This window comes from Jatropha curcas, chromosome 1, assembly GCF_041381405.1.
Source record: "Jatropha curcas cultivar XTBG-Jc1 chromosome 1, XTBG_Jcur_1.0, whole genome shotgun sequence".
Taxonomy (NCBI): Eukaryota; Viridiplantae; Streptophyta; class Magnoliopsida; order Malpighiales; family Euphorbiaceae; genus Jatropha; species Jatropha curcas.
The window spans coordinates 26,868,784-26,888,731 of record NC_143151.1 but is presented as its reverse complement, the minus strand read 5'-3'; the positions used below and the strand labels follow the sequence as shown (position 1 = coordinate 26,888,731).

Below are 19,948 nucleotides of genomic sequence, written 5' to 3'. Positions count from 1 at the left end.
CTTGACAACAAAAATAAAGAAATTCTTGAAAGTAAAACTCGTGTAAATAAACTGTGTCTATATATATAATGGTGATTTATAATAAATAATATCTAATTAAGATATGACAAAATTTCTATGGTAAGATTATAATTACTAATTAAGATATGACAAAACTTCGGCAATAGGATATAATTTAAAATTTTTAATTAATATAAAACTTCTTAAATAGAGATTATATTAAAATTTCCACTTTATTAAATTTATAATTATTTTGTATATTATTAAAGATTTATTTTTTCTTTTAATAATTTTTTATTTTATTTTTTACCCCAATAAAACTAATTAACTCTATATTTTCAATCAATAAATTAAAATTTTTAAAATTATTTTTATCGATCTATAAATTGAGTAGGATTATTTTTATCAATATTAATATTTTCCTCTTCATTCACACTCTTAAATATATTATAAATTATAGATAATAAAATGAAAATTTTCTTTTTTTTTTTTTCTTCAATCAATATTTCCACATTTTTTCGGCACCGAGCCTAATTTATTTCAGAGTTTGTTTGCATCTTTCTATAAATACATTTTTCAGGGATCCAAATTTTGATACTGTAATAACCATCTGCTGAATTTAAGAGTGATTTATTTGTTATTTTAATAATGTGCATATTCATTTGTCTCAAGATATGCTTTTTTTTTTTTTTTTTTAATTGAAAATTTACCCATGTGCCAAAAAAGTTCTGAAAAAAATAATGAATACAAGACCTTTTTTCCCTTAGTGCGCGCAATTATTAAAACACTGCGTTTCCACTATAAGTCCTAACCAATAGCAAATCCTATCTCCTTATCATGTTTTCTTCTCCAACCATTGAATAATTGAATCAAAAAAAAGAAAAGACTTAAAAGTCAATTTCTCCTCTCCTCCACACCCAAAGTCTAGACCTGAACTGAAACCAAGCCATGTCTACGAATTCACTTCTTCTTTCTATTTTCATATCCATACTATTATATGGGTTCTACATCAAGAAAGCAACTGCATTCTCCATTAAAGAAGCAACCATAGATGATCTTCAACTAGCTTTTAACCAAAACAAATTAACTTCGAGAAAGCTAGTTCATTTCTACCTTAAACGAATCCACAAACTAAACCCACTTCTTAGAGGGGTCATAGAAGTGAACCCTGACGCGCTCTATCTAGCCGATAAGGCTGACCAAGAGCGTAAGGCTAAGCCAGTTGGATCATTGCCTAGTTTACATGGCATCCCCATTCTGCTCAAAGATAACATTGCCACAAAAGACAAGCTCAATACTACAGCTGGGTCATTCGCCCTGCTCGGCTCAGTCGTGCCTAAGGATGCAGGTGTGGTGGCCAAGTTGAGAAAAGCCGGAGCTATCATATTAGGAAAGGCTAGCATGACTGAATGGGCTGCTTTTAGATCTAATTACTTGCCCAATGGTTTTTGTGCAAGAAGCGGCCAAGGAAAAGTCATCTTCTACCTCTAATTTTTGTGAAATTGCTTCTTTTTTTCTTTTTTACTTTGTCATGTTCCATCGCTAATTGATTAATAAATAATGCATTAAATGGTTGCAGAATCCATATGTTCTATCAGCTGATCCATGTGGATCAAGTAGTGGGTCAGCTATATCAGTAGCAGCAAATTTAGTAGCAGTATCATTAGGGACTGAGACTGATGGCTCTATCTTATGTCCATCCAGTACTAACTCAATAGTTGGCATCAAACCAACTGTTGGACTCACTAGTAGGGCTGGAGTTGTTCCTATTTCTCCTAGACAGGATTCAGTTGGGTAAGTGATGTAAAAAAATGAATTATATCCATTCCAAAATAACCAACACTTTATGTTTATTGAAAAGTAAATTTTGATTTAAATGCTAAATGGGATGCTTTGTATGTTCTTAATGATTTTACTAGCTATTTCGAAGTTAAAGTTTATTTTCCATGGAACAGACCTATGTGCAGGACAGTAAGAGATGCAGTTTATGTTCTTGATGAAATTGTAGGCTTTGATTATGATGATAGTGAAGCAACTAGAGCTGCAGCAAAGTTTATCCCACACGGTGGCTATAAGCATTTTCTGAAGCCTGATGGGCTTAAAGGGAAGCGAATAGGGATAGTGAGGAATCCATTCTTCAAGTTCTACAATGATGAAGGACTGGTTCTAACTCGAGCTTTTGGGCACCATCTCCACACAATAAGGTACCAGACGCAACCTTAGTATTACATTGAAACAAACAAGCATTAATATATTAACGCCATGCATGTTCCTTGAAAATCAAAGGCAAAAAGGGGCAATTTTGATAGATCATTTAGAAATATCCAAAATTGATGAGATTATAAACCCATTCAAAAGTGGTGAACGATTCGGGCTGGTGGCAGATTTCAAGCCAGCGATTAATGCATACTTAAAGAATCTACTGAAATCTCCAGTGCGTTCCTTAGCGGACCTCATTGTCTTCAACAGCAAATTCTCTGACTTGGTAAGTGTATATGTATAAAAAGTTCAGGATCGTCAACCAAATTTAATTTGACAAGGTTGTTTTTATTTGAATGATTATGCAGGAAAAAACTAAAGAATACAAGCAAGACCTCTTTGAAGCAGCCGAATCCTTGAAAGAAAGTAATGGTACAGTGAAGTTAGCAGTAGAAAATTTAAAACAACTTTCAAGAAATGGATTGGAGAAACTAGTGAGGAAGCACAAATTAGATGCATTAGTTAGTCCTTACGATGTAGAAAGGAGTTCAGAGTTCTCAACAATCCTTGCAATTGGAGGATTCCCAGGAATTAGTGTTCCTGCAGGCTATGATAGGAAGGGAGTGCCTTTTGGAATTTGCTTCGGTGGAGTAAAGGGTTCAGAGCCAAAATTGATAGAAATTGCATATGGCTTTGAGCAGGCTACTACGATTAGAAAGCCTCCTTCATTCAAACCTTAGAAGTTTATTTGAGTGTCTGTTTCATAATTTAAAATCCAACTTTCAATTTTGGACGCCTCTTTTTTCTTTGAGAATTCTCGACAACTCTTTTTTAATTGACTTGGAAGTTGGAACTATTCATTCCATCTATCATCACCCTTTTTTTATTCAGTGAAATATATAAAAAAACTAAAATTTTAAGAAATACCTAAGTATATTTTTCAAAAAAAAAAAATCCTGCGTATATTCTCCCATTTTCCAATACTTAATAGATGGCAATGGATACAATTCGGGTCGGGTTCTGTAGTACCTATATTCAAACCCAATCTCATCATCAATCTTCATACCCTACCCAATATCTTATGAGTAGGGAATGCTATACCCATCCTCAAGTCCAGTGGATTTGGATATATTCATGGGTACCCATTATATGTGGGTATTTATCCATAGATTTATATTTTTTTAAAATTAAATTATATTGAATTGAAAAAAATTAAATTATTTATCTAGATGATTTATATAATACATAAAAATGTGACATAAATTATAAAAATGTGACATAAATTAATATATACATAAAAATGTTCTAATAATTATAAATTAAAATTTTAATTCTAAAGTTGTTTTGCTTATCATACTCAAATGTAATAGTGTCAGACTCTTAAGTGTAATTATAACAAAAATCAATTAATAGAATAACTAAAAAATTATATAATAAAATTAATAAACGTAAAATATTATTATATATTATTATACGAACTCTCTAAATCACCTTTCAAACAAAAACCACTCTAAGATGACAATTATCATTATGATTTTTCTCCATTATTTAAAATTAAAGTTTAAATCAAATATTAAAAATTAAATTTTAATTTCAAAATCTAAAATTTTAAAAATTTGATCAATTCAAATTAATATATGAAAACTAGAGTGAAATTATTTTACTAGACAAAACTAATTAAGTAAAATTATAATTTATCTAGATAATTTATTACAAGTAACCCAATTTATTAAAACCTTTATACTATAATTTTAATAAGATAATAAAATTTTAAACCTCTGGGGTTTGAATTTCGGGTGTGGGATCAGGTAGGCATGGCCACCGGTTCGGTTCTAACCGGAACCGAACCGGAACCGAATCGTACTGTAGACGAACCGGAATCGGACCGAAACCGGCGGTTCATAATTTTGAACCGGAACCGGCGGTTCAAGGGCCGGTTAAGGTTCATGTGGATGTTAGAATATGAACCGAAACCGGCCCGTAACCGGCGGTGAACCGGCGGTTCCGGTCCGGTTCGAACCGGATACACAAAAAATTGTAGCTTAAAATTTTTATAAAAAAATTTATATCAATTGATTTGATTGTAGTTGATTTGATTTATGGTGAAAAGAAGTAAAATGGTACATAAGTTATAAAAAATTGTGAAAAAAATACACATTTTTTGACTTAATTTATATAAAAAATGATACATGAATAGTTGATTTATATAAAAAAAATACTTTCAAGTATACAAAAAAAGAGTGTAACGGATAGTTTTTGATATGATAAGTGTGTTTTATTTATTTTTTGGTAAATAAATTTTATTCATTTTAATCATTTATTTACTGTAATTTACTAAATTATATAAGGGACAATTTGGAAAACTAATAAATGAGACACATGTATAAATATGATGAGTTGATGATTTTTTTATTTCACAATCAATTATATCCTAACTCTTCTCTTATTCTCAATCAAAATTCTCTCAAATTTTCATAGTTCATTATTTTTTCTATTGCTTTATTTTCCTTAATATTGGAATTATCTATTGTTTATTTTTTATTTTCTTACATCCAATTCCAAATCCTTTCTCTAATCTCAAATTTTTCCATTTATAAATTTACTTCATTTGATTTTTTAAATAATTTTCTTAGTATTTGAAAATAATAATTTCCAACTCATTCCATTAATTTTATATTCCATTTATAGTTTTTTATATTAGTAAATTAGCAAAATTTGTAAATTTAATGTAATAATAGTTCTAAGTTAGTTAATAGATGTTTTTCTTTTAAAATTTATAATAATTCATTTAGTTAATAAAATTTAAACATTTTAAAATTATTATTTATTCATGAATTCGGAATCAAAATTTTATTATTTTTTAAAAAATTTGCGTAATGCTGGAACCGAATCGAAATAGTAATTTGAACCGTCGGTTCGCCGGAACCGTGCTGAACCGTGCCGGAACCGAAACCGGACCGAAACCGGAGGTTCAAGGGTCGGTTCCGGTTCAAAATTTTAAACATCTCGAACCGGCGGTTCAGTGAACCGGAACCGGCGGTTCACTGAACCGGCCATGCCTAGGATCAGGTTTGGGTTTATAATAGCATCTACGTGAAGGCCCGTGCTTTGAGCGTATCTGTAACATCCCTTCCCGGTCCACCCGTAAACCCGAATGAACCGAACCGAGACGCTACAAACTGGTTCACTGTATGGCCTAACATGCTGAAATCATAATGTATATTGAATATAATATCATGCTGATGTTGTTTACAAAAAAATAATGTAATTAATATTTACAAGACATGATACTAGTATCAAAATGAAATGGGCCCAACTGTGTGCCCTGTACATGCCATAAAAAGGGTAGACAAAAATACACATCCAAATGAGTAGCTACCCTGAAGACTGAGTCTTCTACAGATGAACTGCAGCAGTTGTAAGCCGACTCTCTACGGTCCAAACTCAAAACCTGCGAGTTAAACAGGTAACTCGCTGAGCAAATAAAGCTCAGTGGATATCTCAACAGATAAAGAAACAATTAAGCACATACATAGATAGATATAAGCATGTAAATGCATATGGATAACTAAACATATAGGCACATATAGCATGATCCTTTCATTATACCTTGATTATCCTTAGTACTGTTTATAATACTGTATGATTCATGAAATGTTATGTCAAGGTATCTGTATGGCTCCATAAGGTTATAGTGAAACCGAAGTGATAAGAAAAACTGTATGAAACTGGATGAATACTGTATGCTTGGCTGCTATGGCCCATATATAATCATATCCACTCAACGGCCTGTAGCCGGAGTATCAAACTGTATGGGGTGCAGATCTGCTATCCTATGTCGCGACATAGCCTTATCTACATGGTTTCTACCTAACCTCAATGGAGCATAATGTTGGTATGTCAATAATATAACACAACATCATATTCATAGTTCATAACTTCATAATTCATAATGTTTATTTGATTTCACATCATTTGCATGCTTGAATGTTGTTTTGATACATGTTCTCATGTTGTATTTTGATGTTAAAATGATTGGAGGCATATAAGTGAAGCAAAGGAATACAATTGCATTGAAAATGAAGTCCAAAAATGCATGAAAACATAAGTCGCGAGCGCGTAGTTCAAATTCGCGAGCGCGAGAAGTGCAACGCGAACTCGTCATGCAAGTCGCGCGCGCGCTTCGCGTTTTCCAACCTGCACAGTCTGTACTCTTTTGGTCATATCTCTCAATATACAACTCCGATTTGGATGGTTCAAAAACCCATGTAAAGCTAACACATAGAGGAACAAATAACTCTTCTATGACACTTCCTAATTCCATCATTAAATGGGGTCAAAATCAAGATGAAATTCCTGGTAAAATTTCCAGTAAGCTCTGTTTCAACATAAACTCAATATTTACTTCATTTATTCAATACCTCCCCTGTTTTCTCCCCATTACCAGTCCTCCCACTCAACATGAAGCAATATTGTCTCATTAGCAACACACCACACAAATTCTCATGCAAAGAAAATGGTAAATGAAAAGAGATATCAAACCTTTACTTCAAAAAGCTTGAGTTCTTCTTTAACTTCTTTTCTCTACACTCCTTGAACTCCCTTCACCTATAAATGAGAATTCTTATGAATTCTAAAATAATAGCACCAAATGCTTCAACTATGAACTTCAAGAAGGTTTACTTACTTGGATAGAAGAGAAGTTGAAGTTAAGGCTTAACTACCATGAAAATTGAAAGGAAGGTGGAAGAGGAAAGGAAGAAGATGAAGATAAACATGAAAATGGGAAAGTGAAATGGGTATTACGGGTAGGCCATCAAATATCAAGGGATTTTATGTAAAACTTCCTAACTGGTACCTCAATTAGAAAAGGGTAGGCCATCAAATATCAAGGGATTTTATGTAAAACTTCCTAACTGGTACCTCAATTAGAAAAAGGCTATCACTTAATACCCAAGCTTGATCTTTTAATGCAAATCAATCCTCACCCATATGCTTTGATCTTTTTCTCTCACTCAAGTAAGTCCACTTGTAATCCCATTCTACCCCAACCGGGTTTGGTTCAACTCGACTCGACTCGACTCAACTCTATGCTAAGACTCGACTCGGTAGGATGTCACAATTCTCCCCTCCTAAATAAAAACTTCGTCTCGAAGTTTACCTGTTGTGAACAATTGCGGATACTGTTGTCGCATGGTGTCTTCAGATTCCCAAGTTGCTTCTTCTGTCTTATGATTCCTCCAAAGAACTTTTACCAATGCTATTTTCTTGTTCCGCAATTCCTTAACTTCTCTGGCTAGGATCTGAACAGGTTCTTCTTCATAAGTGAGATCCGGCTGAATTTCAATCTCTTCTGCTGATAACACATGTGATGGGTCTGATCTGTATCTCCTTAACATTGATACGTGAAAGACATTATGAATTCGATCTAAGGTTGAAGGTAACGCTAGGCGATAGGCTAATGGTCCTACACGTTCAACAATCTCGTATGGACCAATGAACCTAGGGCTAAGCTTACCCTTTCGTCCAAACCTTAGGATCTTTTTCCATGGTGAAACTTTCAGAAATACCTTATCACCAACCGAGTACTCAATATCCTTTCTCTTTAAATTAGCATAAGACTTTTGTCGATCACTTGCTTCTTTCAGCCGTTTTCTGATGATTTCCACTTTCTCTTCTGCTTCTCTAACCAAATCTGGACCCAAAATCTTCTTCTCACTCAGTTCTGTCCAACACACAGGTGTCCTACATGGTCTACCATACAATGCTTCATATGGTGCCATCTTAATGCTTGATTGATAGCTGTTGTTGTAGGCAAACTCCATGAGAGGTACATATCTGTCCCAACTGCCTTCAAATTCTATCACATATGATCTCATCATGTCTTCCAGGATCTGAATGACTCTCTCTGATTGGCCATCGGTTTGAGGATGAAATGCAGTGCTGAAATGCAATCTCGTCCCTAATGCTTCCTGCAGTTTACCCCAAAACTTCGATTTAAACCTTGGATCACGATCAGAGATAATGGATGATGGAACTCCATGTAGTCGAACTATTTCGCTAACATAAATGTCTGCTAACTTGTCCAGAGAATAGTCCATCCGAACTGGTAGAAAGTGTGCAGACTTAGTTAATCTGTCTACAATTACCCATACTGCATCATGCTTCCGCTGCGTCTGAGGTAATCCAGTAACAAAATCCATCGTGATCTGATCCCACTTCCATGTTGGCACTGTTATTGGATGAAGTAACCCAGATGGTAGTTGATGTTCTGCTTTTACTTGTTGACATGTTAAACATCTTGTTACAACATTTCCGATATCTTTCTTCATGCCCGGCCACCAATAACCTTTCTTCAAATCTTGATACATCTTGGTACTACCTGGATGCATTGTATATGGACTGTTATGAGCTTCATGCAGAATCTTTTGTCTAAGCTCCCCTATCTGTGGTACAACAACTCGGTCTTCATAGAATAAGACTCCACTGTTATCCAATCTGAATTTCCCACCATGATCTTCCTGTACTTGTTTCACCCATAGTGCTGTTTGTGCATCTTTCTTCTGTGCCTCTGCAACTTCCTGAACCCAAGATGGCTGTACTTGCATCTGTGCTAGAATAACTCCCTGCTGTTGCAACTCCATGCTAATTCTCATGGCTCTCAAAGCAAATAATGATTTCCGGCTAAGGGCATCAGCTACCACGTTAGCTTTGCCCGGATGGTAATTAATGACATAATCATAATTAGCCAGAATCTGCATCCACTTCCGTTGTCTTGAATTCAAATCTTTCTGTGTCGGTAGATACTTTAAACTCTGATGATTTGTGTAAATGTAACACTTTTCACCGTACAGATAATGCCGCCATACTTTGAATGCTAGAACAATGGCTGCCAATTCTAAATCATGGGTTGGATAATTCAATTCATGTGGCTTCAATTGTCTAGAGACATAAGCTACCACTTTTCTGTCTTGCATGAGTACACATCCTAACCCAGTATGAGAGGCATCACTGTAAATCTCAAAGTCCTTACCTGACACTGGCTGGGTCAACACTGGTGCTTCAGTCAACTTTTTCTTCAAAGTCTCAAAACTCTGCTGACATCTATCATCCCATTGGAATACAACTGCTTTCTTCAATAGTCGTGTTAAAGGTGATGCAATGATGGAGAATCCCTTTACGAACCTTCTGTAATAACTGGCTAAACCCAGAAAACTTCGAACTTCTGTGACGTTTCTGGGTGGTCTCCAATCAACAATGGCTTCAATCTTCTGAGGATCCACTCTGATACCCTCCGATGACAACACATGTCCTAAGAAAGAAACTTCTTCCAGCCAAAACTCACACTTACTGAGCTTGGCATACAACTGTTTATCCCTCAGTGTCTGAAGTACAATCCGCAAATGTTTATCATGTTCGACCTTATCTTTGGAGTAGACCAAAATGTCATCTATAAACACCACCACAAACTGATCCAGATATGAATGAAACACGCGGTTCATGAGATCCATGAAAACCGCTGGTGCATTTGTGAGACTGAATGGCATGACTAAAAATTCATAGTGACCATATCGGGTCCTGAATGCAGTCTTAGCGATATCTTCTTCCTTTATCCGCAACTGATGGTATCCCGACCTAAGGTCGATCTTAGAAAACATACCTGCACCTTTTAGCTGATCAAACAAATCATCGATTCGAGGCAATGGATACTTATTCTTGATTGTCAATTTGTTCAGTTGTCTGTAGTCAATGCACAATCTGAATGATCCATCTTTCTTCTTTACAAATAACACCGGTGCTCCCCAAGGTGATACACTGGGTCTGATAAAGCCTTTATCCAATAACTCCTGTAGCTGAATCTTTAACTCTTTTAACTCTGCTGGTGCCATTCTATAAGGTGCAATTGATACTGGTGCTGCTCCAGGATAGACATCTATAGTAAACTCCACTTCCCTCCTTGGTGGTAACCCTGGTAACTCTTCTGGAAATACGTCTGGATAATCACACATTGTTGGTATATCTTGCACTACTGACTGTTCTTCCTCTGCTTGTAATGCACATACCAAGTATGCTTCACAACCTTTCTGAATTAATCTCTTTGCTGCCATGGCTGATATCACATTACCCAGAAACTCTCGCCGCTTTCCGACTACTGTAATCTCTTCCCCTGCTGTTGTATATAGTGTCACCCTTTTCTTTGCACAATCAACTATAGCCTGATGTCTGGATAGCCAATCCATACCCAAAATAACATCAAATTCTCTAAATGGCAACTCCATAAGATCTCTGGGAAACTCTTTTCCATGAATAACAATTGGACATCCTTCGACCACTGTATGAGTTTGTACTACATCGCCTAATGGATTAGTAACTAACATACCCTGACTCACAAATGCAACTTCTAACCCTTTAACCCAAGGTTTAGGTACACTAATGTATGAATGAGATGAGCCAGGATCAATTAAAGCATAAACTGTACGATCACATAAGGAAAACTCACCAACTATTACATCTGGAGCTTCCTCATCTTCTCTGGCTCGCATAGCATAGACCCTGGCTGGACCTCTAGTATCAGGTCTGTCCACAGTCTCTGATTGCTGTCTCTGCCCTCCGGAGCTCTCACCTCTACCTCTGCCTTCTATGAACTGTGTAGGAACTTTTGCCCTCTTCGGACAATCCTTCTTCTGATGGTCTGATGCTCCGCATATCCAACATTTACCAGTCACCAACCAACAATCTCCACCATGCCGTCTGCCACAATGCGCACAAGGTGGAAAAGTATAACCGGCTGACTCTGCACCTCTACCGGTGCCTCTACCAGTTCCTCTGCCTGAACCTCGACTACCACCGGCAGAACTAGCCACAACTGATACCGCTGGCATGTTAGCACCCCTAGCTGTGCCATGGCTAAAGGGAGGTCTAGAACTAGCTGAGCTACTAGCACCTCTGAATCTCTTGCTTTCTAACTGATAGGTACTGGGTGCACTCTGAGTCTGGTCTCTCCTCTGCTGAGACCGCTGGCGTCTGGTACGCTGACTGGCCTGAATTCGCTCTATCTCCTGAGCTGCCTCTACCAAAGCTGAGAACTCTCTGAATCTGGAAGCTACCACTCCCATCTGAATCTCATCATTCAGGCCTTCCTGAAACTTTTTACACCTCTCGGCTTCTGTAGCCACTATCCCCTTACCATACCTGCTGAGCCTGGTGAATTCTCTTTCGTATTCTGAAACTGACATTCTGTTCTGCCTCAGGTATAAGAATTCTTTCCTTCTTGCATCTAGGTAAGCCTCTGTGATGAACTTTTTCTTGAATTCATCCAAGAAGAATTGCCATGTACGCTGCTCTGCTGATACCCACTGCTAAACAGTAGTCCACCATGTATATGCCTCATCTATGAGCAATGATGTGGCACAAACCAACTTGTCCTCTGGTGTACATTGTAATTGTTCCAGAACTCTCGATGTCCCATCTAACCAATACTCAGCTATTTCTGGACTATCATCCTTGTTAGCACTGAATTCTTTTGCCCCATATTTCCGAAGCTTCTCTAGTGGGGGCTTTCTTTCTCTTTCTACTACTATTGGTGCTTGAGGTATCACCCCTGCAATCTGTCGAAAAGTCTCTGCAAGTTGCTTTAACAACACCTCTTGCCCGGGTGCTATTGGAGCCTCAACCTCCACTGCTCTGGCTTGACCTGGTGCTACTAGAGCCTCACCCTCCACTGCTCTGGAGGCGTATGACTCGCTCTCACCTTCCTGTGACATCCTCCTAAAAGAACAACAACTGCTTAGTTCATCAGGGTAAACATGGCATGTACACTATAGTGACTTATGCATGCAAGCCCGGGGAAACTGAACCTAGGGCCCTGATACCAAAATTTGTAACATCCCTTCCCGGTCCACCCGTAAACCCGAATGAACCGAACCGAGACGCTACAAACTGGTTCACTGTATGGCCTAACATGCTGAAATCATAATGTATATTGAATATAATATCATGCTGATGTTGTTTACAAAAAAAATAATGTAATTAATATTTACAAGACATGATACTAGTATCAAAATGAAATGGGCCCAACTGTGTGCCCTGTACATGCCATAAAAAGGGTAGACAAAAATACACATCCAAATGAGTAGCTACCCTGAAGACTGAGTCTTCTACAGATGAACTGCAGCAGTTGTAAGCCAACTCTCTACGGTCCAAACTCAAAACCTGCGAGTTAAACAGGTAACTCGCTGAGCAAATAAAGCTCAGTGGATATCTCAACAGATAAAGAAACAATTAAGCACATACATAGATAGATATAAGCATGTAAATGCATATGGATAACTAAACATATAGGCACATATAGCATGATCCTTTCATTATACCTTGATTATCCTTAGTACTGTTTATAATACTGTATGATTCATGAAATGTTATGTCAAGGTATCTGTATGGCTCCATAAGGTTATAGTGAAACCGAAGTGATAAGAAAAACTGTATGAAACTGGATGAATACTGTATGCTTGGCTGCTATGGCCCATATATAATCATATCCACTCAACGGCCTGTAGCCGGAGTATCAAACTGTATGGGGTGCAGATCTGCTATCCTATGTCGCGACATAGCCTTATCTACATGGTTTCTACCTAACCTCAATGGAGCATAATGTTGGTATGTCAATAATATAACACAACATCATATTCATAGTTCATAACTTCATAATTCATAATGTTTATTTGATTTCACATCATTTGCATGCTTGAATGTTGTTTTGATACATGTTCTCATGTTGTATTTTGATGTTAAAATGATTGGAGGCATATAAGTGAAGCAAAGGAATACAATTGCATTGAAAATGAAGTCCAAAAATGCATGAAAACACAAGTCGCGAGCGCGTAGTTCAAATTCGCGAGCGCGAGAAGTGCAACGCGAACTCGTCATGCAAGTCGCGCGCGCGCTTCGCGTTTTCCAACCTGCACAGTCTCTACTCTTTTGGTCATATCTCTCAATATACAACTCCGATTTGGATGGTTCAAAAACCCATGTAAAGCTAACACATAGAGGAACAAATAACTCTTCTATGACACTTCCTAATTCCATCATTAAATGGGGTCAAAATCAAGATGAAGTTCCTGGTAAAATTTCCAGTAAGCTCTGTTTCAACATAAACTCAATATTTACTTCATTTATTCAATACCTCCCCTGTTTTCTCCCCATTACCAGTCCTCCCACTCAACATGAAGCAATATTGTCTCATTAGCAACACACCACACAAATTCTCATGCAAAGAAAATGGTAAATGAAAAGAGATATCAAACCTTTACTCCAAAAAGCTTGAGTTCTTCTTTAACTTCTTTTCTCTACACTCCTTGAACTCCCTTCACCTATAAATGAGAATTCTTATGAATTCTAAAATAATAGCACCAAATGCTTCAACTATGAACTTCAAGAAGGTTTACTTACTTGGATAGAAGAGAAGTTGAAGTTAAGGCTTAACTACCATGAAAATTGAAAGAAAGGTGGAAGAGGAAAGGAAGAAGATGAAGATAAACATGAAAATGGGAAAGTGAAATGGGTATTACGGGTAGGCCATCAAATATCAAGGGATTTTATGTAAAACTTCCTAACTGGTACCTCAATTAGAAAAAGGCTATTACTTAATACCCAAGCTTGATCTTTTAATGCAAATCAATCCTCACCCATATGCTTTGATCTTTTTCTCTCACTCAAGTAAGTCCACTTATAATCCCATTCTACCCCAACCGGGTTTGGTTCAACTCGACTCGACTCGACTCGACTCTAAGACTCGACTCGGTAGGATGTCACAGTATCGTTTATAATTTATTTAAACATAATCTAAAATGTCCAATTGCCTCTACTTCAACCGGATCGCCATTTCCTACATAGACGTATCTTTCACCGTCAGTTGGCTTTCTGTAGTTGAGGCAGCCCTACAACGAAACACCTATATGAGCGGTAGCACCAGAATCCATCCAATAAGTGTTTTTAGGAGCTGAAGTTAAATTAACTTCACAACAGACTAAAACAAGATACTTACCCTTCTTTGCAAGCCAAATAGCAAATTTAGGACAGTCCTTTCTCAAGTGATCCGTCTTTCCACAAAAGAAGCATTTTGGCACATAAGGCTTCTTTTGTACTGGATCTACAGCAGTAGCAGCAGCAGGTTTCTCAATAGCCTTTTCAACAGGCTTTGCAGAAGGCTTCTTTCTTTTCTTGTTCTTACCCTTCCCAGCTGAAGAGACAAAATGAGCACTCTCTCTTTTGTTAGAATTCATCTTTTCCTCCTCATCAACACAATGAGAAATGAGCTCGTTAAGAGTCCATTTATTCGGCTGACAATTATAGGAAGTCCTAATTTGTCCATACTGAGAAGGAAGAGAATTCATAACCAAATGGACTAAAAGGTCATCTGGTAAAGCCATACCCAGCGCCTTCAGTCTCTTTGCAATCTGAGACATGCTAAGAATATGCTCCCGAACACCACCATTGCCAGCAAACTTCATGGAGGTTAATTTTCCTAAAAGTGTTCCCACTTCGGCTTTGTCATTCTTGACATAAGCCCTCTCCAGCTCGGCAAGATAGTTTTGAGCATTGTTCTTTTCAGCTGAGACAGAGTCTCGAACATGTTCTGGGACTCCTTTCTGCATGATCATCAGACCTAAGCGATTAGAACGCTCCCACTTCTCATACTGAACCCTTTGAACATCAGTGCTCGTATCAGTAAGAGGAGCAGGTTCGTCCATCCTGAATGCAAGATCCAAATCCATACAGCCCAGAAAGATCATAATGTCTGATTTCCAAGTCTCAAAATTTGATCCCTCAAGTTTAGGGACACAATCAGGATTAAATGACATGTTAGCTGATATCAGAGAAAATAAACAAATAGATAAGTATAAGCTCACAATCCACAAATGAAACAATTCACATAAGTAGAGATTAAAAAATGGAAATAAGATACAGACACAACATTAATATTCTCATCTTTGGATGTAAAACATTAACTTGTAATTAGTATCTCAATGCAGCAATCAAATATTGATAACATAGTCCTGACAAATAATAAATCTTCCTTTGGGCCGATATATCATTATCATGGAAAATAATCAAACAATTATCACATATTTATTGCCAAACATGTATTCAAAACTCAGCCAGATAGCAACCTTCCTTTGGGCCGATTAACTATCCGCAACGAATTCTAATACACCTGTCTAATATTCTAAAATAAATCAATTCAAGCAATAGAGGTCACTTTGGTGACTTATTGATCAAATCAATTTATTTTAACAAATATCAAACACAATAGGGACTTAATCACTCCAAAATTTAATCTCAAGTCGACAAATTAAATCATTTAATTGTAATTAAAACAAAACAATTGCAATTAAATGAATTGATTGTCTAAATATTTAATAATCTAAAATTATTTAGTCCAAAAAAAAAAAATTATAATCTAGTCTTTAAGTCACTAAATTAGAGACTAAGTTATAAAATTGGACTACATAAATTTGAATAAATAAAGTTTGGGGTCTAAACGAAAGAAAACAGAAATTTAAGGGCCTAATACGAAAAACAGAAGATTAGGGGCCTAATCTGAAGTTACAGAAAATTTAGGGACCTAATCTGAAGTTACAGAAAATTTAGGGACCTAATCTGAAGTTATAGAAAATTAAAAGACCTAATCTGAAGTTACAGAAAATTAAGGGACCAATATGAAATTACAGAAAATTAAGGGACTAATACGAAAAAAACATAAAATTAGGAATCTAATATGAAATTTTCCAGGGACCTAACTGTTATTTTTTCATCCCTAACCCTAAAACCAACAAGAGACGGAAACTCCTTTCCGCCGCCAACAATGGAGGTTTTTTTTTTTTTTTTTTTTTTTTTTTTTTTTTTTAACAAGATCCAGCCAGCAAAGAAAAAAAAAAATACCAAACGAACAATTAATCGTTAATGGCGTTAGTTCAAAACCTCTTATCTGTTCTTGGGAATCCGAAGAACAGTGAGAACAAAAATATATATATACATTTTTTTTTATTAAACAAAACCCTCAATCTATAAACAGTAGGGTAAACAAATAAATAAAAAAAAATACGAAAAACCAATCTAAAAAATTTATAAATTACATTTAATATATTATTAAAAAATTTATTCTTTCCACAGGTTATTATATTAAACTATCTTGTTATGGAAATTGTAATACTTTTAATTTATATTAAATAAAATTCAATTACTCATATCTAGCTTTAGTTAAAATTTATAATTCAAAATTTTAAACATTTATATTATTATAGATAATTCCATACAGTTTATAGTTCAAAATAATTCAATATAAATAATATATAAATAAATATTATTTATAAATTAATTATAAACTTATGAATACCCTAAAATTAATAATCAATTAAATATAGATAAAAGAATCAATTCTCTATATGAAATAATAAAAATTATATCTTACCAAAAAAAAAAAAAATTATATGCTCGAAGCCTCCAACACAATAGTGATACCTTCATCCTTCCTTCACTGTACATCTATCATATAATGGCATGTTGCAGGTTAAAGTAACCTCTTTTTGTTTATCACCTATATTACACTGATTTCATTCTCTTTTTTCTCCTTTGTCAAAATGATAGAACAATCTCAAACCCGCAAAAGTATCATCCATGTTACTGTATAGCATCAACCAAAATATTAAATTAGCTCAATCAACAGTGTCAAAATGACCAATGTTGTTTGTGAGAATAGCCCGCCACTTAGGTGCATTAGCTTTTCTGCATAATGTGTATATCATACACGTCTTAAACTTAATGTTGTCTTTATCAGAATCACACAATCAGTAGTCATCATATACAATAACATACAAATTCACAGAAAATATTCACTAAAACAAAATTCAAATCTCTTTTCTCAATACTTGAAAAAAAAAAGAAACTGAAATCTAGTGCCTTCCACGGCCACAACGTAGTTATGGAAGTCTCAGCCATAACAAAGAAAACCCAGGAGAGCAGCGAATATCAATAGCAAACAAACTCAGAAGAGCAGCCAATATCAAACCCTGCTCCTTGAAAGCTCTCAGGAGCTGAGAAAGCTCAGGCCATGCACACCAACACGCAAATACCGAATAGAGAAAAAAAAGATTATTATAAAGAGATTATAAAAAATCCAAAAAAAAAAAAAAAAAAAAGATAGGATAGAATAGGATCATTTAAACATAATCTTTTGAATTTAAAACATATTTGTTTTGTTGTAGATAATTTGTAAACAAATTAAATTATAGTAAAATAAAATAAAATTTAAAACAATCAAAAATTATAAAAAAAAAAAGATAAAAAAGAATCTCAAACGCAAAGAGTATCTTGAGTTAATTTTTTACTTCAGGATTATATATATATATACTTATACCCAACCCATATCCAAGATAAAATTATCGGATTTTATCCATATCCTGCTAAATCCAGTCAAAATCTTAAAATTTGAATTTAACTGGATTCAGATTAGATGCATACCCATCAAGTCGAGTTGATTTTGTCATCCCTAATACTTAAGATATTAACAGTAAACGATAAAAATATCCAATAAATATTAAATTCATAAAACTACAAATTCATTTTGAGATGAAGGTGGAGTCTTTAATCTGCCGTGCCATTATCATGTGCAGGTGGGAATATTTTACTTTTATCACAAGATGCATGCGGCTGAGGCTTTTTATTTATATCTTTATTTTCTTTTTTTTTTTTTAATATTTAATATTTAATGTTTCAAAGATGCAAAAAAAGGAACGTTAAATACTACAGCCATTGAGTGTAATTATGATTCAAAAAAGAAATGGCAGCATATCACTTCAATATCATTTGACTGTGTATGTAAAAGAAAATTTTCACTGTATAATCAAGACAAACAAATAATATTGCTTTAACAATGACGTAACCCCTTAATTGGAAAAGGAAATTAAGGAAAAAACACTTCACCTGTTGAATTTAATGCATTGGCCAGGTTGGTTGGTGGGTAACTGGTACCGTATGTTCTGATTATTTTCTGAAAAAAAAAAATACTTGCTTAGGTGGAATTTATCGTCTTATTTATAAATTAAATCAATAAAAATATAAATTTTTATATTTTTTTTAAATGGAAATCAGCAGTATTTTTGAAAATTGGATTCTAATCCGATCCGATATAGTTCGGTTTTTTTGCTGCAAACCCGAAAACTTTAAATTTAGATAGAAAAATTTATTCATAAATTAAATGAACCAAATGGTTAAAGCACAAATGATTTTTTTAAAAGGTCACGTGTGCTCAAATCTTGGGAATCCACAAATTTTTTTCTTTAATTTAAAAAATTCATACCATCCACTAACGTATTTTTCTTAAAAAATTTCATAATAAATAAAAGTTCCAAAAATATATTAGTTTAACTAATTTTTTTGAACGTTCTTATATTAAAACTCATAATTATTTATTTAATGAAATAATAAAAATATTATTTTAATTAACACAAAAATATTTTTATATTTTTGTGATTTATGAATGCTATAAATATTATTATAACATTTAAATCACTCTAACTTATATTTTGTTATCTATTATTACGTTGAATATATAATTTGGTTTGGATAATAAATGATATAAAATTAGTATTCATAAATTAATATTAGATAATGAAAGGCTTGAAAAATAATTAAACGTTTACAATACATTATTATTTTCTCATTATAAAATTATTTATGAGTATATTTTGTTAATTATTTATAAATAATTATAAAAAAATAAAAAGTAAAAAATTCAATTGAACCGACTTGACCCGGTCTAACAGTGACCAACTCATCAAGCAGGTTTGATGTCTACCAAAGTCATAATAGAACCTCCATTGAGGAAACTTAAAATTTGAGTGAGAATTTGTTAGATTTTAGTCAATTTATAGAAAGTTTTTTCAACTTATAATTTAAATCAAAATAAAAAAACTTTCCATAGGAGTATTATTCTTATTTCAAATATTTAACTCATTAGCAAGATTTTTTCAAATTTTTTTAGTACCATGATGAATATCTCCGTACTCTTTATTTATGAGACTATTCTCATTTCGGAGTTCATAATTATCCTTCTATATGAATATTTTTTCCATGAATGTCATAGCTTTTGAATTTGTAAAGATCATTTTTAGTATCGTTTAGCCTCAATTCTAATCCTAACTAGAATCAATAATTTATATATATTTGTAAGGATTTTTGGTCAACTTTAAGATCTTGCACCGACCTAACTAACAATATTAATTTGAGGGTCTTTTGAAACATTAAGCATTTTCCCAAGCATAACAATTCTAACTAGTTGAAATTTTAGGTTCCTTTTGCAGGACAATCAGGCAAAGGGACTTGATTTCTTTCCAAGAATGCGGAAAAGTGACTAATAAAGGAAAATTAGGTGGACTAAATTTTAATTAATAACGAGCAAAAGGCTTAGCACTCAAAGGCACATGGTAGATCCACAAACTCATTTTCAATTTATTCAAATGCATTGGGGGAGCAACCAACAGACACCCACCTACCCATACTCCTACATTTTTTTTTTTTAAGAAATGGCCATGTTTGAAAAAGGAAACAAAATATAATTATATTTTCTTATTTGAATTTATAATATATGGGTAGTTGGAGTTGGGCTCTAAACAGAGCCCAATAAATTAAGCCCATACAAGTTTACAACCAATAACACAGTTTGCTGAACTGTTTTTGACTAAAAGGAGAA

General features: G+C 34.4%; 2 protein-coding genes across 2 annotated transcripts; one reads left to right on the top strand and one right to left on the bottom strand.

The window, feature by feature from the left end:
* Positions 1–837: 837 nt before the first annotated feature.
* On the top strand, positions 838–2,996 carry LOC149499258 (putative amidase At4g34880). The gene is made up of 5 exons (XM_089715768.1): positions 838–1,473; positions 1,580–1,794; positions 1,956–2,204; positions 2,287–2,485; positions 2,568–2,996. Exons 1-5 carry the CDS (start codon positions 949–951, stop codon positions 2,937–2,939), a joined length of 1,560 nt encoding a protein of 519 aa, XP_089571894.1. The 5' UTR covers positions 838–948; the 3' UTR covers positions 2,940–2,996.
* An 11,012-nt stretch (positions 2,997–14,008) lies between these two features.
* LOC149499257 (uncharacterized) lies at positions 14,009–15,001 on the bottom strand. Its single transcript, XM_089726778.1, has 2 exons — positions 14,243–15,001; positions 14,009–14,135 (listed from the first exon to the last, which is right to left on the bottom strand). Exons 1-2 carry the CDS (start codon positions 14,988–14,990, stop codon positions 14,107–14,109), a joined length of 777 nt encoding a protein of 258 aa, XP_089582904.1. The 5' UTR covers positions 14,991–15,001; the 3' UTR covers positions 14,009–14,106.
* Positions 15,002–19,948: the final 4,947 nt, after the last annotated feature.